This window comes from Hyperolius riggenbachi, chromosome 2 (assembly GCF_040937935.1).
Source record: "Hyperolius riggenbachi isolate aHypRig1 chromosome 2, aHypRig1.pri, whole genome shotgun sequence".
Lineage (NCBI taxonomy): Eukaryota > Metazoa > Chordata > Amphibia > Anura > Hyperoliidae > Hyperolius > Hyperolius riggenbachi.
Window position 1 is genome coordinate 415,161,453 of NC_090647.1, and position 22,866 is coordinate 415,184,318.

The window sequence follows — 22,866 nt, forward strand, 5'->3', positions numbered from 1 at the left end:
AAACATTAATAAGAATTTTACTAAAGCATTACCTAACCCTACTCTCACCCAGAACCCTCCCTGTACCTATCCCTAACCCCTAGACCCCCCTGTTGGTGCCTAAACCTAAGACCCCCCTGGTGGTGCCTAAACCTAAGACCCTCCTTGTGATGCCTAAACCTAAAACCCCCCTGTGATAAGCATTAATAACGTTTTTAAAAAAATATGGTGCGGTTTTTCGTTTAAAAATAATGTTTTAAAAAAATATTGTACTGCTTTTCGTTTAAAAATAATGTTTAAAAAATTATAAATCATTAAATAATGGGTAATCATGAGAAGCAGTTATAAAACATTAAAAGTCTCCGGGCGCCGCTTTTAAAACGTTATTTTTCTCCGGTGCCCTTTTTTCCTGTTGGGCGCCCATTAAACGATATTTATTATGGGAGTGAATGGCGGCGCCCTTTTTGTCCACCTGCCTCATGCGCCCAAATTTCCTGCTTCCCCACTTCCTGGCCTCCTACCTTATTTGCTGAAATGGTGCTTGAGCGATGGAAAACTGCAATTCATTATACAGTAGAATCCTTTACTATAAGGGATCAGTCCATGTAGTAAATCAGAAGTTTATTGCATCAGGATTGGTATTTTCTACATTCATACAGGTCCATGTGATTGGGGACTGGGTTTACCATATCAGAGTTTACTATTGCAAAATGTGATTGTACTGTACAGGTAATAGCTAGCAAGAGGTGCTCCTGTGCGGTAACTCACCTCTGCACTCTAGCAATGCATCTCCCTTCAGCGTCCTCAGTCCCTAGCTATCTAGCACCCCAGAGGTGTTTCCCATCACATAACCCACCCCCTATGTACTGGGGAGAGTGGGAGGGGTCGTTGCAGTGATCGCCAGCTGGAGTCCTGTACAGTTGGCCCCAGTGCCACCACTGGGAAGGGGGTTGTGGAGATGAGTAAAGATGACACTGATGGGACCGAAGGGAGAGTTGGAGCATAGGGAGACTGCGATAAAGTTTACACTAATAAAAATAATAAGAACTTGGTTTGAAATCTTTTCTTTTAATCGAAAAAGTATCTTGTTTCTTTATTCTGTTTGATTTGTGTAATCCATTCACCCTGTGAATGTTACTGTTATACTAAATTCATATTGTTGGTTTGTACATACAGTGATCATTTTTTATTAGATTACCAACAACAGGCCTTCTACTGGCGACCTTCCAGGTGGACATCTCCCCACTCCATAGATTTGATTGCCTGATCAGTATAAGTTTTCATCGATGATTCAGCATATTGTGCAGGCACAAAAGCCATGAAAGTAACATAATGGCCCATACTCACGGGCAGCAAAAGTTGCCTGTCGCTAGCACACGTGAGTGTGTGGGCGACAGGCCCTCGCCAGGTTCCTCCGCGTACACACGCGGAAGAGGGACCAGCGGCGCGATGGAAGCTGTCGCCGACGTTCCTCCTCCCCCCACCGGAAGCTCCGCATTCTCAATGGAGGTTGCTGTCGCTAGTCCGCGTATTCACGCGGACTAGTGACAATTGTGGCGGAGGTGCGGCGGCGACTGAAACTTTCAATCACATGGCGACATCAGCGGCGGGTGACAGTTCGGGGTGCGCGCTCGTGCGACGGCCCATACTCACGGGCGACAATTGTCGCCCGGGAGTATGGGCCATAAGTCATCATTCTTCACTTATCGCTTAAGAAAGCAGTACTACTGAGAGGCAATGGTATAACCCCAGATGTCATGTGACCATTCATGTCTCTGGAAATCTACAGAAACTCACAGTAGTCGCTTGTTCTGCATGTTTTCCATATTGAAAAATTCAGGACAACTTTGTTCGGGAGCCATTTTCTGAGGTTTTGGAAGGGAGAGTTCAGTGCAGCGCAATTGGAGTGGGCTCTCAGCACAAACCATATGTGCTATAATTTGATACATTTTCATGTTTATTATTTTATTATTATTTTTTTGCGTCTTTCTGGGAGGACAATTGTGCAAATAAACCACACTCTGAAAGTTGCTTTAACCTGTGTCACAGTTTTCTATGGCAGAAATGTGTCGTTCAAAAATAGTTCAAAACTCAAGGCGAAAACCTCAATAATTGCAAGAACTGGCGGGAATATGAAAAGTGGGGTATGCCTGTTGGCAGGTAGCGCGACCTAAACGTATGGCGTTTGGACGTGGTGATGGTCGTGTGACAGTGGAAATGTAGGTCAGTAGGCTCACCCCATTTCCTAGCAGAGCGCTGCTGTGGCAGAAAGTCCCGGCAGCAGCCTCAGCGGGCTGAACTCACAGAGATAAAGAGATAGGAGAGGGGCGTGTAGCACTTCAGTGGAATACAAGAGAAGCCAGATGAAGTGAGGCAGGCAGAGATGTACGCGCGGAGATAAAGAAAGCTAGACAGAAATAATTCCACCGCCGCGCACAGAGGAAGGAGACCGTTACACAGGAAGCCAGATACAATCCACAATTACTAACAGATTAGACGGAGGAGGAATGTAGCGGAGCGCAGACACGCAGCAGCCCCACACATCGGTAATGAGGACATGATGGGGGGATGGGCGCGGGTAATTACCGCCTGTCTCTGAAGTGTCACTTGGACACTCACACATTGTACACGGGCTGAGGTCACGTTATTACTACTATTCTCAGTGTGCAGGTGTTCCGGGCACACACAGCCAGCACTGCAGCGGGCTTCCCCAGCCAGTGAGCCGGCGGATCACCTCTTCAGCAGTCAGAGCCGCCGCCGCTCCCCCGGCTAACACCAGGGGAGGAGAGGGAAGGAGGGAGGAGGCTGGCGCTACTCTGCTGCCGCCTCCCACCGCTCAGCTTTCTTCTTTCCTGGGGGCTTCGGAGATTGACCTCGCTAACCCACCCCCCACCCAGCGCCTCCGCCTCCTCCCAGGCAGGGGAGGGACCCGCTGCGTGCAGAGCAGCCAGCAAATAACAATAATAAACTTTGCAGCGATCGCTGCGCGTCTGGGAAGAGCCACACAGATATCAGCAGCGATCGCGCTAGACGCCGCGGAGCTTCGCTCTAGTATTTATTACCGCCGGGGATCCGGACACAAAGAGGATTTATCTATCTATCTAGCTGGAATTATGCCGCTGCTGGCTCGCTGCTTTTGTACTGGGATTTACGCGGAAGATCGCAGCCGGACGCGCTGCCTAGCTGCCTAATCACACGAGCAGAAGGGCAGATCGGAGAGGCGCTCCCGGGACAGGAGGTGAGTGCGGGGCGGGGTGCTCTGCTCCGGGTCACGGCTGCGGCCAGCGGAGGAGACACGCTGCTCAGCGGGGAATGGGGACGGGAAACTGTACAATAGGGATGGCCCATAGAGCTTGTATGCCGATGTATATGTCGCGTATTACATGCTTTGCTCCAATGTAATTGTGTGTATGTGTACAAAAATTGTTTTATTGCGGTTAATAACCGACAGAATTGAATTGTTTGTACTGAATGTTTGGAATTTAACGATGTGTAATTTTGTTACTTTTTGTAAAATGCTTTATGTCGGCTGAGCTGTATTTGGTTGCGTGCGAGTGAGCTACCTTTGTGTGTGCCGGAGCCACCCAGTATACGTATCGCGGAGCGCTAATCTCTCCTGTCTGCGCTAAACTGAGCGTCTCCCGTCTGTGCTATGCTGATGCCTCCCGGTTCCGAAATAATAAGCGGTACGTACTGTCTCACCTCTGCGCTAAAGCGAGCGCTGATCTGTTCTATGCTATACTGAGCGCTGATTTGGTTTAAAGTGCGTGGCATCCCAGCTGCGCAATAGTAAGCGCAAATGGGTTTCATCCGATAGATGCTGGAGCGCTAATGCCTCCCATCGGCGCTATTGTGGGTGCTAACGCGTACTGTACTGAGCGCTGCTTCCCGTCTGCGCTATAGTGAGCGCTGATGGCTCCCATCTGAGCTATACTGAACGCTTATGCCTCACGTCCTGCGCTGTTTTGAGAGTTGATGCCTCTTGTCGCGCCTACGGTATACTGTGCTCTGTTACTTCCAATGTTGTACTGCGCTTGTCTAACTATAAAAGGCACCCCCAACTTCACAGAGGGGTCCAGTGCTTTCTCAACGCTCTCAAGTGGCTTCTTCGTCTCATGTCTTCTTCTTTCACTCATGTCACATCTGAGGCTCCGAAGAGCCATTAGCGCAGCGCTGTGGGCTCAGTGTATTTTTGGAAGGCGGCTCTAGTTCCCGAGCGGGTGGAGAGATGAGGGGTGGTGGAATAGTGGCGGCGGCATCTCTGGTTTGTACATGGCGTGACTTTCCTCGTGGTTTGGAGGAATGGCTATTGTGGATGCCAGGGAAAGTCCCGTGTGTGACGCATCCTGTGCACACAGCATGAAATGAACGCGCTGCATGCGGATGTGCGAGGAATGCAGTCTGGGTGACCGGGAAAGTTTGTGCTGCTGAGCTGGCCCGGATACAGGACGCGCTGTGCCGTGTATTATCTGCTGGTGGCACCTCTGTCTCCGGCTGTCCTTGTGCGCAGGAAGAATGGACTGTCACTGTGACATTCATTACTTTTATTGATTCGCGTGACAATCCCGGTCAAGGTGATGTGTGAGGACTCCGCACTTTCCAGCCCTGCAACAATAGCTCGGCTTATATTTAACCCGAGAGCTGGAGAAGCCGGCTTCACCCCGGGAGCCCTGTAGCTCTGCGCACTATGCTGGGGGTCGATCATTAAACAGATATGTACTGTTACTGATAATACCCCATAGTTACTGCGGGATTAATTATTAACAGCCAGCAATTGGATAATGATTGGGTCACTGTATGCGTAGTTCCTTATGTTACAGGAGGGGAGACACTGTCGGCCCGTACCCCCTGATCCCCGGCACAGGAGGGGAGACACTGTCGGCCCGTACCCCCTGATCCCCGGCTCAGGAGGGGAGACACTGCTTGTCAGTACCCCCTTGTCCCAGGCATAGGAGTGGAGACACGGCCGGCCAGTACTCCGTGATCCCCAGCACAGGAGGGGGAGACACTGCTTGTCAGTACCCCCTGATCTCTGGTACAGGAGCGGAGATACTGCCGGCCAGTACCCCTTGATCTCTGGTACAGGAGGGGGCACATGCCGGCCTCAGTGAAAGCTCCTTTATTCCCTCTCCCGGGAGGCCGGGGAGGATGTGTCTGGGATTAGAAGGAGTTAAGTCTCGCTCTCTAGCGATCAAATAAGGACTCCTGGCAGCCGCTTGTTTGTTCAGCCGCCTTCTCGCTGCTGATTTCCTTCACGAAGCGCTCAGGGCACTGCGAGGTTACTGGGGAGTGAATGCGCTCCCCCCCCCCCTCCTCCATAACCCAGCGCCGCCCCTCCCCCGTTTGTTAACTCTGTGCTTGCCCGACAGTGGCTGGGTTAATGAGTGATGTGTGCCCCGGCTGCCTGGAAGAGCAGTTTTTCCAAGTGGATGAGCGCATGTTTATTGGCTAACTTGCACTTTTGAACTTTAAAAGATGAAAAAAAAATCAGTTAAAGCAAACCTCAAATATTTGGAGTATGGAGGGATAATTCGGGCCTCGGAAACAATGGGTTCTGTTTTGGTAAAAGTGAGTTATCCAGAAAAATATGAATCTGGTGATTATCTCCAGCCAGTCACCCGAAACTACCGGAGAAGGGGCACCATAACGCCGGAATAAGTGCTTTATTTGATTAGGCGCAGACACGGAGCCTTTGTGATTGTAAAACACTAATTGGTCGGTTTTATTGCAGCCTTTTAACATGCTCTTGATGTGACCTTCTTTATATTGGCACTCATTAAGCGTTCTACTAGTTCCCCCACACATAGGAGACAATGCTATGGCGAATGGTTGGAATGTGTCCTGTGTTCCCGGAATCTCCAGCTTCGCACACAGCGCTCTCCCAACCTGTCTCACTAAAGATATGAATATGTAAGCAATTAGGCAAGATGGGCCATTTCATAAGCGCAATAAAGCACTGCGGGCTGTGAAGTGACAGGTTTAATGCACAGCTAGAGGGCTCCAACCGTGCGTTACACGCAACGCGGCCGTCATGTCTCATCGCTTGCTTAACCCTTACCTGCACCAGCGGCTCAGCGCTGCCTCATTTATTGTCCTTACCTGCAGTGTGTCGGGACCAGCCGATCTGTAATGTTGCTAGGTTTGAGCCCGCCAGGAGAAAAGCGCGATATAAATGTTTCTTGTCTTGTCTAGCACGACACTACTCCGTCATGATAGCTCTGACCTGACTGTTACGGTGCAGTGATCTGATAGCATGACTGCTACCGACCACATATCTGATGTCACCGACCTGTCTGGTATGTGGTACCGTCCACATAACTGGTACCTCCTTGCTGTCCTATGCCACTGACTTGACCGGTACTGTCTAACTATCTAATGTCACTGACCTGACTGGTATCGTCTTGCTACCTAATGCCACTGACTTCAATGGTATCTTGCAACTATCTAATGCCACTGATCTGACTGGTACTGTACCGTCTATGTAATGCCACAGCCCTGACTGGTACCATCCTGTTATCTTAACTGACTTATACCGTTCTACAGACTTGACTGGTACCGTCCACCTATCTGATGACACTGGCCTGACTGGTACCGTTAAACTATCTAATGTCACTGACCTGACTGGCACTGTACAGTGATCAGATAGCAAGGCACTGAGAGTGTGGGAAATGTGGTCAACTCACAACTTCACACTAATTACAGCAGTTGGTGTTGGATTTTTGGTAATGGCTTTCGGATGGTAATTAATGTGAACGGACCTGTGCACTAGCGTGTTAATAGTTTATAGAATGTGTTTTGCCATTTTATGGATCCTCTTCGTGTGAATGAATGGCAGATTTCCTCCCTCCTCCCCTCCCTCCCATTCAGATGCAGGAAGCAGCCTAGCGCTAAACAAACACTGATCAGTTGGATAGGGATTGGTGATAATTAGTTAGCCCAGGGGAGGGGAGCACATACAAAGCCTGGAGCCGCCTGTTGTCACTTATTGCTGCCTTGGCCTGTAGTAGCTGCTCCTAGTCATCGCTCTCCCTCCCCCTCCATATAATAATAGATCGGAGCCATCGCTGCTGTCATTATGTCCTTACCACTTCTTTCTCACAAGAACAGATAAACATTTTTTTAATAAATATATGGTGGTGGAATATGTGGTCTGTGGCTTCTAGGTCAGCCACTGTGTAAATTGTGGCGCTTCCTATGAAAGGAGTTGCATGTGTTGTGCGTGTCCATACAATTTATAAGCTCCATACGCCAGAAAAATAACGTCAAGAAACGCCAGTAAATTGAGCTTGACACACCTATTTTACTTCACTGTCCTCTGCATAGATTAGCACGGAGGGAGACCCACGTACCCTAAGCAGTGCTAGGGCTGGGCACATGCCAGGTGGGCATTATCTGAGAGGCCCGGGAAGAGGGCATTAGAGCCACAATGGGCAATGTTCTTGGCAGCAGACTCTCTTGGATCTGGCTATTTGCCTGATAAACAGAGCCGGGGGTTGCTGTGGCTGCTGGGTGAGCGCTCCTCTGCACAGATAACAGCCCTTGGCGTCTATTTTCTTGAAAAGCAGAATAAAAGGCAGGCAGATTCCCAGAGAAGCGCTGAAGCAGACAGGCTGCTTAGGGAGAAGTACGAGGAGATAAAGCGGAGGGCTGTCTCCTGAGCGATACAAGCCCTGCAGGGACAGCTGCAAGCGCTAGGCGTGATTAATACGAATAATAAAAGGCTTGCGCTCGCAGCCCCTGCTCAACGGAATAAAAGCCGAGATTTAATATGTGTGGGACTCACGGCGGAGCTGCAGGCAGCGCCACTTCCAGCGCTCATCCTCACAATTACCCATTAGCCAGAGTGCCACTTCGCCCTCACCTCCTGCCCAGCTCGTGTGCTGGTGGCCAGTGGTCACAAAGTAACGCTCGTGGCCGAGGAGAGTTGTGGAGCACAACGGTGATATATCTGCTGCAGTGTGCACCCCAGCGCAAGCCACGTGCAGGGACGGGAATTGTGCGCTGTTGGTCGCTAGCTCTGAAGTCTGGCGCCATATGCAATTCTCTTTTCTCCGAAGCTTTATCTCAGGGGACGCATTTTAAGCCACCAGCAAGCAAAACTCTGAATAATTATGACAGTACTTTAGCACCTACTTTTTAGTACTTTTTCATTTGCGGAGTGATAACAAGTTATTATAATCAAAAGATGCAAAAAATATCTTCTAGGTCTAGGAGAAAAATGTAATTGAATAAGGACCTGGATAGTGTAGTAGTACACTATGGAGCGGATACGCTGAGGATCTCAGAGCACCTGCTGTAATGTGACAAGGCCTCACAACCCCCCATGGGTCACAGCTGGACATAATCTGGGTCAGTGAAGAAAGAAAGATCTAGTTTTGTTAATTCCAAAGCCCATTTTTTTAGAATAAGCACAATTAGGTTCTCTATAGATCGCACACCTAACCTAAACGTCATTTGGCTTTAAAAAACATCATCCAAAATAATTGTGCTGTTGTCAGTGTTAGTGTCTGGGTAACCCCCCCAACCCCCCACCCACCCCCAGATTGCTCTGTGGTTAAGACTCTTTTCAGCCTATTGCCATTGTATTCCCCAATATGGGAGGCCTACTTATCTTTCCTCCATTAGTCCTATTGGCGCACTGACACCATCGTGTCACGTCATTTCCTGACTATTAATCCCTTCCTTGCGCTGAGTCCTTAAAGAGAACCCGAGGTCTGTTTAAAGAATGTTATCTGCATACAGAGGCTGGATCTGCCTATACAGCCCAGCCTCTGTTGCTATCCCAAACCCCCCTAAGGTCCCCCTGCACTCTGCAATCCCCCATAAATCACAGCCGTGCTGTGAGGCTGTGTTTACAACTGTAGTGTCAGTCTAGGCTGCACCCCCGCCTCCTGCATAGCTCCGGTCCCTGCCCCCATCCCTTCCCTCCAATCAGCAGGGAGGGAAGGGATGCAGGCGGGGACCGGAGTTCTGCAGGAGGTGGGGAGAGCAGCAGACTGACACTATAGAGATAAACACAGCCAGCTCTGACAAGCTGTTTGCCAGCAGCGTGGCTGTGATTTATGAGGGATTGCAGAGTGCAGGGGGACCTTAGGGGGGTTTGATATAGCAACAGAGGCTGGGCTGTATAGGCAGATCCAGCCTCTGTATGCAGATAACATTCTTCAAACCCACCTCGGGTTCTCTTTAAACATTCTCACCCCTTTTCTCAAGTGTTTCAAACTTTGCGAGAGATGTTTCGTAAATTAGGTCACATGGCCTAATAGCCATTTTTTTTAAAGATCAAATTCAATGAAGTAATATTTGCTTATGAAAAGCATGTGGACGGTGTTTTATGCCAACATTATCTGATGTTATTTAAACTTTAGGTTAATTGTTAATATATTTGCGTATGGTCTCCATAACATTCAGCCGGTCTCTGCCCTCGAGAGATAGTTGCGCAAGAGATCTATAGAGAAGCTGTATGCAGCAGACGGTCTCCACACAGCCGTGTTTATTTATATAATTGTCTGGAACGTAGTGAGTGGTGATGGCCCAGTATCCAGATTGGATCGAAGCGATCGCATCTATAAAGAACACACGTGTACCCTTCTCTCATCTGTGTTACGATGTCTGCGCTCCTAAGCTTAGCCGTGTCTGATGGCCGGAGAACACTTTATAGCGAGCGAGCTAGCTGAGGCTGCACACTGGGAAGGCTCCTCTGGCTCCGTAAAAACACATTAAACTGCGGTTTCCCCAAATAAACAGGAGTTTGGCATATACTGGAGCCTCGAGAAGAGGCTTGGTGGAAAGATTCCTAGTCTTGTGAGGCTTGTGCACATGTTTATGCGATCAGCCGGATGATTACTCCCAGGTGTGGCCGAGTCTCCTGCCAGAGCTGGAAAGTTCCCCCTCCCTATCTGTGCTGCAGATAATGGGGGCCCACAGAGGATCGCCGCGATCTGTGCTGCAGATAATGGGAGCCGCTGAGGATCTCCGCGATCTGTGCTGCAGATAATGGGGGCCGCAGGATCTCCGCGATCTGTGCTGCAGATAATGGGAGCCGCTGAGGATCTCCGCGATCTGTGCTGCAGATAATTGTTACCCGCTGGGGATCGCCCCGATCTGTGCTGCAGATAATGGGGGCCGCTGATGATCGCCCCGATCTGTGCTGCAGATAATTGTTACCCGCTGGGGATCGCCCAGATCTGTACTGCAGATAATGGGGGCCCACGGAGTATCTCCCAGATCTGTGCAGAGTGGGGGTTCAAATGATCGCCCCGATCTGTGCTGCTGCTAAAAGGGGGCTTTACAGGTAATGCCCACAAAGTAGCACCCCGATCGGAGCTGCAGTTAAAGGGAGGGTCGCCCTGATGTGTGCTGCATATAATAGGCGCTCGCAAAGCTCTGCTAATAATGGAAGGAAGGCACATAGGATCACCCCGGTCTGTGCTGCAGATAATGGGGGCCACTGAGCATCGGCACGATCTGTACTGCAGGTTATGGGGGTCCGCAGAGGATAACTCCGATTTGTGCATTTAGCTAATGGGGGCCAGCGGGAGGATCGCTGAAATGGTCACTGTTTACTCCAGATGGCCTCTGTGATAAATAACTCGGAGTCTAGAAAGTGTAGTCAGTTTAGCAGTGGCAGGAGGCTGGAGCGCTGTATTTCTGGCTTCTCTGTAGATTAGAGGTCTCTGGCCTGCCGGGCCCCAGTGATACCGCAAACACACATAAAACCTGAACTTGTCGGAGCAAGTCACTGCATGGTTTGGCTCCAGTTCATAGAGCTTAACAGAAGTATAGCTTATACAAATGAGCTGGCTGTGCAGGAGCAGCTGTTTATGTACGGGGGAGGTCGTCATCTAAGCTTAGAGGGCGATTGTTGGGAAGTTGTATTTAATTTTAAATAAAATGTGTAACCATGCTAATGAGTATCCAATATGTCAAAAAGTCAAGAGAAACATTTTTGTGGGCAAATCGCCAAGAGTTTTCCATTGTCTGAGCAGAAAAAATGAAAATGGATTTGGTGAATTTTCTACCGATGCCATAAATGTCCACAATACCCACAAGTAGCAGCAGCTTCCATGAATTATTTGTACTGCCTTTACAGTGTAATCTATGGCCTGCAAGGCACACTGTCGGGTGGCGATCCCTGGTGACGGTGACAGTCTATACTGCGTCTCTTGGTGTCTCAGTAATGTGCCAGCCCTGTGCCAGCTGCTGTCCCGTGCCCAGCAGGCATAGCCGGCACTCCCTACAGGATGGTATGTGCTGATCAGCAGGGAGTCCTGCCAGCACGTCCGCAAAGAGGTCACAGCACACTGGTGACAAATGTCTCAGGAATTGTGTGTCCCAGGCTATTCAAGAGCCGGTAACAAGCAGAGCTGTTCTGGGGGTGACAACCTGCTCTGGCAGTCCGGACACTCTATTCCAGCTCCGACAGTCCGGACACTCCAGTGTATATTCCATCGTAGACACTCCAGACAGTCGAGTGTACGGCACCGACAGTCCGGACACTCCAGTGAATACAGCACGGTCTGCACGGACAGTCCAGATGCTCCAGTGTGATATTCCAGCACGGACAGTCCGGACACTCCAGTGTAATAATACAGCACGGACAGTCCGGACACTCCAGCGTAATATTCCAGCTCTGACAGTCCGGACACTCCGGAGTAATAATCCAGCACTGACAGTCCCAGTACTCGGTCCTAATAATCCAGCACGGACAGTCGGGACACTCCGGAGTAATAATCCAGCACTGACAGTCCCAGTACTCGGTCCTAATAATCCAGCACGGACAGTCGGGACACTCCGGAGTAATAATCCAGCACTGACAGTCCCAGTACTCGGTCCTAATAATCCAGCACGGACAGTCGGGACACTCCAGAGTAATAATCCAGCACTGACAGTTCCAGCACTACACCGTAAGAAAACAGCAATGACATTCTACTCATTCAGCACTGACAGTTCCCGGACTCCAGCGTGATATTCCGGCACTCTGCCGTGATAATCTGTCAAATAGCGGAATCACATCGCACGTCTGTAGGATGAAGAGTAGCCATTTGTGGCCGACTCGCAGTATATATGCCGTCTAGTGACATATATGTACAGCAATTACCAGAATCACTTTATGGTGCCTGTGAAGTTTAGAGGGGTATTTTTTATAAAATCACCAGATTGGAGTTTCCCGTCACAGGAATCGCTGAATGGGACGATAGGATCGGGAAGATGGGAGGCTGAAGGCAGCTGCGGGTTATATAGACAATAACAGGAGCCTGTTTATAATTCCCGATCGCGTGGAAGGCATTGCGCTGCTGGCTGTGTGCCTGACTGGCCCGGTCACTACTGGTTGCGTATCATAGTATGCAGGAAACTCCGACCTCGAAACCTCTCGGCACACAAAGCTCTCCACAGCGCATTATGAGCTGCTAATGGATCACAAGCAGACAGGTCTGCATTCCAACAAATGATTTGTATGCACAGGACCAGCAGCTCAGGTCTCTCAATGTTTGCCTTTTATGTGCACAAATAGTCCCATCACACCATCGCCTATAGGGCACTACATGTCATCGGGGATTCGCCGTGTACAATGCTATATGTTGCATGTATACTGAGAGACCCCTATGTGGCCCTCAGACTTCTCTTGCTGGGAGTGGAATGGCCCCGGGGTGACCGAACAGAGCTCCTACGTTGGAATGTGTTCAAGCAGCTATAATATCCTTTGTCTGGGACCGATTCCAACCCCTCCGTGTGGCTCCAAAGTCTAATTATAGCCCCCCACTGAGAGATCACCGTTCCCTGTGGCTCCAGAGCATGTGTAACCCCCAGCTGAGAGATCCCTCTCCGTGTGGCTCCAGAGCCACCCCAGCCGAGGGATTACCCTACCGTGTGGCCCCAGAGTCTCATTGTATCTCTAGCAGGAGGATATGTACTATTCAGAGACCGGTGTAAAACTATATATATATATATATATATAGTTATATATATATATATTTGTATAACTCCACATAGATATAGGTCTGTGTATATGTGCCTGTGTTTGTTCTCCGGAGCCACTGGTGAGTCGCCAGTCACGTCCTAGTGCTGATTTACAGCGGAAATGTAAAAGAAAAAAAATGGCTTTCTTGATGTGCCGTATTGATCAGCGCTGGGTCGCCTTAGGGGAGGCACGGAGGAACAGCTGCTATAAAACAAAAGGCCGGCTTTTTAACATGAGCGCCACGTCTCCCCAATCTGTCTTGAATGAGTGTTGTGTGGGCTATTTCCAGGCTACAGATTATCAGAGCGGAGTGGGAGCCGAGCCCCCGGCTGCCCCTCCCCCCACTTATTAACCCGGCATTTAGCAGCAGGACGCGAGCGGTGTCGCAGTCACGAGAAAACGAGTCTTCCCCCAAGAGCAATTAAAATCCAGCCCTGGAATAAATCATGCACCGCGATAATCCTGTTAATAAAACGCAGCTTGTTCCCTGACACTTTCCTCCTGGCACACAGTGCACGTGTAACCCGTGTCCCCGGCTCTCTCCCGGGGGATGCGCTCTGGGGGTTTCCGTCTGAGCTGCTCCTCTGCCACCCCCATATGGATTAGCACATGTTATCTATGCATCCAAGTACCGTGTGTGCCATACACTGTCACCCCCCTCACCCGTGTGTGCCATACACGGTCACCCCCCTCACCCGTGTGTGCCATACACGGTCACCCCCCTCACCCGTGTGTGCCATACACGGTCACCCCCCTCACCCGTGTGTGCCATACACTGTCACCCCCCCTCACCCGTGTGTGCCATACACTGTCACCCCCCCCTCACCCGTGTGTGCCATACACTGTCACCCCCCCCTCACCCGTGTGTGCCATACACGGAAACCCCCCTCACCCGTGTGTGCCATACACGGAAACCCCCCTCACCCGTGTGTGCCATACACGGTCACCCCCCTCACCCGTGTGTGCCATACACTGTCACCCCCCTCACCCGTGTGTGCCATACACTGTCACCCCCCTCACCCGTGTGTGCCATACACGGTCACCCCCCTCACCCGTGTGTGCCATACACGGTCACCCCCCCTCACCCGTGTGTGCCATACACTGTTACTCTGTCATCCGTCATCCGTCAGCCATGTGCCATCAGTGAGCATCCTAAACCCTTTACTTCATACAGTCACTTTAGCTCTGTACCATGTACAGTCACGCCACAATTACACAGCCCTGTGCTATACACTGTCACCCCACCATCCTTCAGCACTGTAATAAATATAATATAATATATATATATATATATATATATATATATATATATATATATATATATATATATATATATATATATATATATATATATATATATATATATATACTGTACATACACCCTGTGGCCCCCATTCGGGGCATCGCTCTGCTATATACAATCACCAGGTGACGTCAACCCTCTTTGTTACAGACTGGGCTATAGTGTATAATGTTTACGCGTTCCTTCCTGTCCACAGACAACACATCCTTGTAGTTTATGGGGCCTTAGTGGTGACACATTTGCAGAGCACAAAAGTCATCGGCACCGGGCTCTTGGCGGTATTTGAAATACCGTATTTCTGGGTCCTCCATACTGGGTATATATATATATATATATATGTGTGTTTGTGTATAGATAGAGATAGATGGATATATCTCTCAGCCTTCTTTAGGGATATAATAGCCTAATATGGCAAGTAATGGGTCCCTCATGATTGGAATTAATTTGTTGAGACCCGTTCTCTACCACATTGCCTGTTCGGTCTCCGGCGATCTAAAGGACTGAATAAAGCTCCATGCACAGTATTATTGCTCAACTGCAGCGCAACTGGCCAATGACACTACTGTCGCATCTCCCTAGCCAGCTCAAACCAACATTTAAGGCCTCATCTACACGGTACAATTAGACCGGATCTATTAGATAATTTCCCAACCAGTCCAATTGGATTGCGTTAGATTTTGCAATAGATTTTGGGTGCTTATCGAAGCAAAATCTATTGCAAAAATGATCTGAAACAATTCGGACATCTACACACAATGCAATTTCTTATTAGGTCTATCTAATAGATCAGTCTATCTTATGGAAAATTGTACCGTGTAGATCAGGCTTAACACAGACGTTCTACCGACGAATCCACTGGTCAACTTTTGATCAGTAACCTAAATCTTAGGTGAAATTTGTCAAGTCTAACTGAAATCTGTGACAATTATTGATACAATCTTTCCATTTCTGTATAAATAGGAGTGACTACCTAAAGTATCAATCTAATCTGCAGCAAATTGGTAACATTACAGTCAAGATTGTATCTGTAATGGGCACATTTAAGTGAACAGTGAGAAATCTATAGTGAACAGGTAAAGTAACATGACATTGAATAGCTGGTTACAACTGAAACCTTGAGCAGCATGCGTGAAAGCAGTGAATATGGCAAAGTGTGAGGATTTGAGCTATTTTTCTGCTGGCTGGGACAGGATATCTTTGAATTAAAACCGGTCTTGTGGGATGTTCCGGTGTGCACTAGTAGTTGATACCTGTGTAGGTGGTCCAAGGACGGCCCACTAGCGAACCAGCCCCAGACTCACACGAGCGAACCAGCCGCCCACGGACTCACACTAGCGAACCAGCCACAGACCCACAGATCTGTGTATGGCAATGTTTCCTCTGTGCTGTGACACACTGTAGCCAAAACAGCCTGTGGGCTGATCGCTGTGACACATAATTGCCAAAAAAAACGCTGTCAGAACACAACGCATCTCAGCGCACTGACCCCTGTCCACTGCTGAGTCTATGGAACAATGAAGTGGTCTGATAAATCAGTCTGTGGGGGGCCATTTCAGAATGTGTAGGTCTTTAGGATCTGCTCCCATATAGCACAACCTTCAGAGGTCATGTGAATTCCATGCCTGGATGAGTCAGAGCTGGGATATTATTAGGCAGGCGGTATAATGTGGCGGCGGATCGGTACTCAGCAGCACTAACGGGTTTAGTAATGGCTCAGGGCCTGGCTCTTGCTAATCCCAGGGTGTTCCTGCATGCTGTAGGCGTGTGAGAGGTAATTCAGGCGGTACCTGCAGTGACACATATGTCTTGCTTGGCGAGTGACAAATTTACTGGAATCCCGCAAGCCATCGGGCGGAAAGGAACTATATATAACGCCACAGACGTGGCCTATAGATGATATAACTGTAAATGGCTCCATACAGAGCCCACCACGATGCTGCGCTCGGCTAATTAATGATCTGCGCCTCGCGGCCCGTCTAATAATCTAATCGCGGTGCTGTCGAGGAAATGAATTCTCTTCTAGCTATTTGTGGCTTTGTATGTAGGTCAGAGGCAGATCGTATTTGTGGCCTCCAGCTTGGGGTGTCAGTGGGGCTGCAGTCAGACAGGAAATAAAAGCCTTTCCCGCCGCAGCTGGGCTCTCCACAGCCGGTCACCTTTCACCTGCTGCCTGGAGCTGCGCGCTGCGCGCCTGCTAATGCTCAGGCCAGATCGCTAATGATTTATCTCCCCCTCCCCCAGGCAGGCAGCTCTGTGCAGACACGTGTGCCGCGCGGCCAGGGAGGAGGACAATTCATACGCCATTCAATCTAACGTCGCCTCTCACTACGTCACAGCGTGATTATCAGCCATCAACTTCCCCGCAGAGAGACGTCGCGGCTCTGCGATCCCAGTGCAGGGCCGTACCAGTGTATGGGAGAGCGAATGTAAACTCCTGTACATCTTCTGCCTTACAGTGCATATATAGTGAGTGTGTGTGTATTACTCGTGCTCACAGCGTTATATGGAGGCATAGTTCTGAAGACGGTTGTGTTGGGGATGGTGACATTGTAGGACATCGGTGCTCGGATTCAGCGCTGGCTGCGGGTTGTCTCTCCAGACATCGCACACAACTCACAACTAGCGGGCGGTGACATAAAACACCTCGCTAGTTGCTCTGGGTGGCTGATTCTCCAGCTATATTCGCACATGAATTGCCAGTTCCGTACATAACCAGTGTTGGCTACCTACCGTCATGGTCGTGCTGACTGGGATGCCGGGAGAATAGAGGTATATCGGGGAGGATAAAGGAGGGAGGATTCACTCAGAAGAGCCGTGCTTATGAGGAGGATAAAGGAGAGCCGCGCTGATGGGGATTCGGGGATGATAGATGAGGAGCCATGCTGATATTGATACAAGGGATGTTAGATGAGGAGCCGTGCTGATGTGGATGCCGGGGAAGATAGATGAGGACTGCAGCCGTGCTGATGGGGATACCGGGGATGATAGATGAGGCGCCCTGCTGATAGAAGTGCCTAAAGGATAGCTAGAAGAGGAGCCGTGCTCATGGGGATGCCGGGGAGGATAGATGAGGAGCCGTACTGATGGGGATGCTGAGGAGGATAGATGAGGAGCATGCTGATGGGGATGCTGAGGAGTATAGATGAGGAGCAGTGCTGATGGGGATGCCGGGGATGATAGATGAGGCGCCCTGCTGATAGAAGTGCCTGAAGGATAGCTAGAAGAGGAGCCGTGCTCATGGGGATGCCGGGGAGGATAGATGAGGAGCCGCGCTGAGGAGGATAGATAAGGAGCAGTGCTGATGGGGATGCCAGGAAGGATAGATGAGGAGCCGTACTGATGGGGATGCTGAGGAGGATAGATGAGGAGCATGCTGATGGGGATGCTGAGGAGTATAGATGAGGAGCAGTGCTGATGGGGATGCCGGGGAGGATAGATGAGGGGCCGTGCTCATGGGGATGCCGGGGAGGATAGATGAGGAGCCGTGCTGATGGGGATGCTGAGGAGGATAGATGAGGAGCAGTGCTGATGGGGATGCCGGGTAGGATAGATGAGGAGCCGTGCTGATGGGGATGCTGAGGAGGATAGATGAGGAGCAGTGCTGATGGGGATGCCGGGTAGGATAGATGAGGGGCCGTGCTGATGGGGATGCCAGGAAGGATAGATGAGGAGCCGTGCTGAGGAGGATAGATGAGGAGCAGTGCTGATGGGGATGCCGGGGAGGATAGATGAGGGGCCGTGCTGATGGGGATGCCAGGAAGGATAGATGAGGAGCTGTACTGATAGGGATGCTGAGGAGGATAGATGAGGAGCAGTGCTGATGGGGATGATAGATGAGGGGTCGCGTGGTGCTGATGGGGATGCTGAGGAGCAGTGCTGATGGGGATGCCGGGGAGGATAGATGAGGGGCCGTGCTGATGGGGATGCCAGGAAGGATAGATGAGGAGCCATACTGATGGGGATGCTGAGGAGGATAGATGAGGAGCAGTGCTGATGGGGATGCCGGGGATGATAGATGAGGGGTCGTGCTGATGGGGATGCTGAGGATAGATGAGGAGCAGTGCTGATGGGGATGCCGGGGATGATAGATGAGGGGCCGTGCTGAGGAGGATAGATGAGGAGCAGTGCTGATGGGGATGCCGGGGAGGAAAGATGAGGGGCCGTGCTGATGGGGATGCCAGGGAGGATAGATGAGGAGCCATACTGAGGAGGATAGATGAGGAGCATGCTGATTGGGATTGAGCATGCTCCTCATCTATCCTTCCTGGCATCCCCGGGGATGATAGATGAGGAGCCGTGCTGATAGGGAGGATAAATAAGGAGCCGTGCTGAATTGGGATTCCGGGGAGGATAGAGAAGAAGCCACGCTGATAGGGAAGCCGGTGAGGATAGACGAGGGGCTGCGCTGATGGGGATGCCGGGGAGGATAGATGAGGAGCCTTGCTGATGGGGTGCCGGAGGATAGATGAGGAGTCGTGCTGATGGGGGTGCCAGGGAGGATAGATTAGTAGCCGTGCTGCTGGGGAGGATAGATGAGCCTTGCTGATAGGGATGCCGCGGAGGATATATTAGGAGCAGTGCTGATGGGGAAGCCGGGAGGATAGATGTGGAGCTGCGCTGGTAAATAAGACGTGTTTCCTAGCGCTCCGCTATACGCGGGGATTTCGTGCTGCCAGCGAGTGTGAAATGATCCCCCAGTGATGTGTGTGCGCCTGTCTGATCTGGAAGAACAACTGCTTGTGGGATTAGCAGACAGCCCCCCTCCCCCTCCAGCTGCTGCTGCTGCGATGTGTGCCTGGCAGGCAGAGCCGCATCCCTCATTATACTCCGCACATCATTTATTAGAGCAGCCGCGCTCGGGCTGCGGGGAGAGGCAGCGCGGTCACAGTGCTGGCTGGCTGTAATCTGTCAGCAGACAGCGGCGCCTCCTGCGCGCAGAGCCTGCCAGTGATTGATCAGCAGCACACGGAGCTCTCAGCACAAGGGCAACACGCTGCTCTCTCCCCCATCAATCCATCGCGATCCCCCCCAGAGGATGCCATACGGCCCATACAATTACCGTGTATGTCTGTAGAGAGGGAGAGTGGGGAACGGGTTAATGGCAGCGCTAATGGGGCCGGGGAGGCGCGGATGCCCTTGATCAGATAAGCCGCCAGCAGATACGCAGCGCTGTGCGGGAGAGATACAAGGAGCGGGGAAGTGAGGGGTTAATCCTGCGCGGCAGACGTCTGATAATGATGGCAATTAACTGCTGTACGCCGGGAAGTGATTGCTGCCTGGAGTCTGGGATTGCGAGCGCCGTATAAATGATTGTAAAGTGATTGCGTGTGACAAATGGCTCCAGAGCTGAGGGGGTTAATGAGATCAGCTAGTAAGTTGCTTTTCCCTTGACCTATAAACGACCTCCATTTGCATAGTCCCCCCTCGCCCTTTTATTGCTGGGAATGTCCCTTTAGCGTTTAGCACAAGCTGATCTCCCCCACCTCCCCAGCAGCAAACTCCCGCATTTATTATTAATTACCCGAGGGACGGGGGGAGGGGGAAAGCGAGTCTGGCTGCCTCTATTTACATTGCGAGCTGTGCCCGATCTCTTCCCAATCCCACTTCTCATTCTGCCTTTGTAATGTTTCTGCACAGGGGATACATTGACGAGAAGGGAAGGCTGCGCTGCTAAGAGGGCGACATGCTTTCGGCAACCCCCCTCTATGGGAACGTACATAGCTGGATGAGCAATGAGCGGGTCCGCATGTGTGGCATCAATGAAGACAGGTAATGGCCCTAATTAATCTAAATTACAGCATCTGCTGAGCCGCCTGCATTAATCAACATCGAGGATCCCCGCAAATGGAATGCTGCCCTCCGAGCACTTCATAAAGGGACATTCTTTCCGTGTTTGGGTGCATCTTGTGCCTTTGAGTTTCTTCAGCAATATTTGGTCAAATTATGTTAATTTTTTGTATTTCTTTGCAGGAATTACAGGAGGTCCTCAGTATAAAGTTCTATGTTGATTACTCAGTCTACATTTATGGTTACTGATAGTGCCTGCAAATTATTTTCTGCTACTTTCTACAGTGTGATCCATGTCCACCATAATTGTCCCTGCCCACCATGTTTATCCCCAGGGAATGTTATGTGGTCAAATGGGCAAAACGGCTAATAGGCCCCCTGGGAATATATACGTTTCGGCACCCTAATATTTTTATGGTGAGGTGGGAGACAGGGTAAGAAGGTAGTCTCCTGGACGTTGGTCAGGTCCTTGGTACCTGCCTTGATTGCCATATATATGATCCAGCAATATTCAAGGCTTCAGATCTGAAGAGGAAACATTTGCTTTAAAGTGGAAGGAGTAATAGGATGTTTTTCCAAATTGTGGCAATAATGTCTCAAAGAATGTACAGGGATAAGCTACTGGACCAGGTGATGGTCATCTGATTTCTGCTGGTTCAATCATGTCATTGTCATCTTTTATCTGTAAAGAAAAAAAAAAGCTTCGCCTAGGCACACATTGGGCAATTATTAAACACTAGTCAATTCTTTCCCTTTTTTTGTTGTGGAGAGCAGAAGATTACATGAAGACTAGGAGAATGCAGAAATTTCTCTCTTATTGATTGGAAACATTGCCAAGTGTGTGCCTAAACAGTCAGCATGACTGGTTCTCAGGTTCTTGTCACACAAAATAGTCTATTGTGAAGTGTGCAGTTACAATATAACTTTATTGTGACACTCTACACACCATAGCTTCTCAAGCCAGTCCTGGGCCTGTTGTGTCCCAAGTGGTGCCAAAAACCTGGCAGCCATTGCTGGAGTATTAGAATTTGTGATCTGGGCATCAGCTCCACTTCTGAACTAGTATTACACATAGTATTACACAGGGTTTACAGGACATTTACTAAGTACCTAGTTAAGTTAGGGTTAATCAGAGCCACTAGGATTTTGTAAAAGACTTAAAGGGATACTGTAGGGGTGTCGGGGGGAAAATGAGTTGAACTTACCCAGGGCTTCTAATGGTCCCCCACAGACATCCTGTGCCCGCGCAGCCACTCACCGATGCTCCAGCCCCGCCTCCAGTTCACTTCTGGAATTTCTGACTTTAAAGTCTGAAAACCACTGCGCCTGTATTGCCGTGTCCTCGCTCCCGCTGATGGCACCAGGAGCGTACGGCGCAGACCAAAGACCATACTGGTTTAGGTTCCTTGTAGTCCCTTTCAAAACTTGACTAGTTCTGGTTCACCATGACTTGCTGTAATTAGGTAGCTGCAATAGTGACACCTGCAGGTCAAACCAGAAACTACACAATTTAAAAACTAAAATGGTGAAATCTGGTAGTTATCAGTTGAAAGGGAAAATTCTGCTCTTCAGCTTAAGTATATTATACTTTTTTTTAAATAAAATTCATATTTATAAGACTTTTTGTGTCACAAAGCCCTACTATAAATCTGCAGTAATAAATATATTATTATTTCGTATTTATATAGCGCCGACATATTACGCAGCGCTGCACAGTGTGTATGTATGTATGTATGTATATATATATATATGTATAATGTCTTGTCACTAACTGTCCCTCAAAGGAGCTCACAATCTAATCCTTACCATTGCCATATGTCTATATTATGTAGTGTAAGTACTGTAGTCTAGGGCCAATTTTTAGGGGGAGCCAATTAACTTATCTGTAGTTAGTTAAGGTAGCCAAACAGACAGATTATGGCCCAATATGCCAAGAATATGCTCTAGAATTAACATGAAAAGGTTTGTCTGCAGCTGTATATTAAACGATTCTGCAGAAAAATGCGTAATGTGGAAGATGTCATATTGTCGGTGTATTACTGATAAAATACACATTGCATTATTGTAGTTGTAGAAGTATGCTTTTTTGTATGTGATGAATCATCGGTGGTTTCACACATAGCTGTCTACACATCCGTTACTCACACATGTCCTTCCTTTCTTCTTAGGAAAATTCTAATAAACGATGGTGACATTCAGAAAGCTAGACTTGAACTGAGAGAGGATCACCTTGGTCACACCTTGGTAAGGCTAAGTATAAATCTACAAAGCTGTCTGTGCCAAAGAACATGATTTCAAGAAGTGCACAAAAGATAATGGAATAAAACACAACCTTTTATAGATATAACATTGCAGGTTTTGTGAGGTAAATGTTATCCTAGCATATCTGCATACAATGGGAAAATACACAATTCAGTTCCAGATCCCTCTAGCTAAGCAATAGCAAGATATCCACCCGGTTCTCATATAATGATCAATAGACTGATGTCTGTCCTAGTTATTCGAGTAGGGATGGCTGTGCAGGCGTGATCAGAGCAGTTTATAGGGACAATCTGGCTGCTCAGTCATTTTTTTATTTTAGTGGAAGGAAGGGGTGAAAATTGAACGATAGGCACCAGATGCTGCTAGCACTGCTTATTTTAAATAAGAAAGGGTAGAGGCAATGGTGATTTGGCAGGTGCTTTTGTGCTGCATTTATAAGGCCATCAACTGATCTTACAGAACATGTTAGGATCAAGCAACAGGACTTAGCTACTTATGAGTTGCACCCATTCTTTGTTGCTCATCTATTTAGTTATAATTGTGCTCACAATTTCCATAATGCAGTGACACTGTT

The 22,866-nt window shown here is 49.2% G+C and overlaps 1 protein-coding gene across 6 annotated transcripts in view; it reads left to right on the top strand.

The window, feature by feature from the left end:
• The window catches only part of BCOR (BCL6 corepressor), a 337,930-nt gene that overhangs the window by 273,760 nt on the left and 41,304 nt on the right, over positions 1–22,866 (top strand). For 3 of the 6 annotated variants that reach the window (XM_068269861.1, XM_068269862.1, XM_068269863.1), the window contains 2 exons: positions 19,881–20,012; positions 22,199–22,274. In XM_068269861.1, the coding sequence (XP_068125962.1) occupies positions 19,927–20,012; positions 22,199–22,274 (162 nt within the window). In that variant the 5' untranslated portion in view covers positions 19,881–19,926. Of the gene's footprint in view, positions 1–2,369; positions 2,526–2,884; positions 3,218–19,880; positions 20,013–22,198; positions 22,275–22,866 lie in introns of those variants that run through there. The other 3 variants (XM_068269860.1, XM_068269865.1, XM_068269864.1) reach the window with 2 other exon arrangements.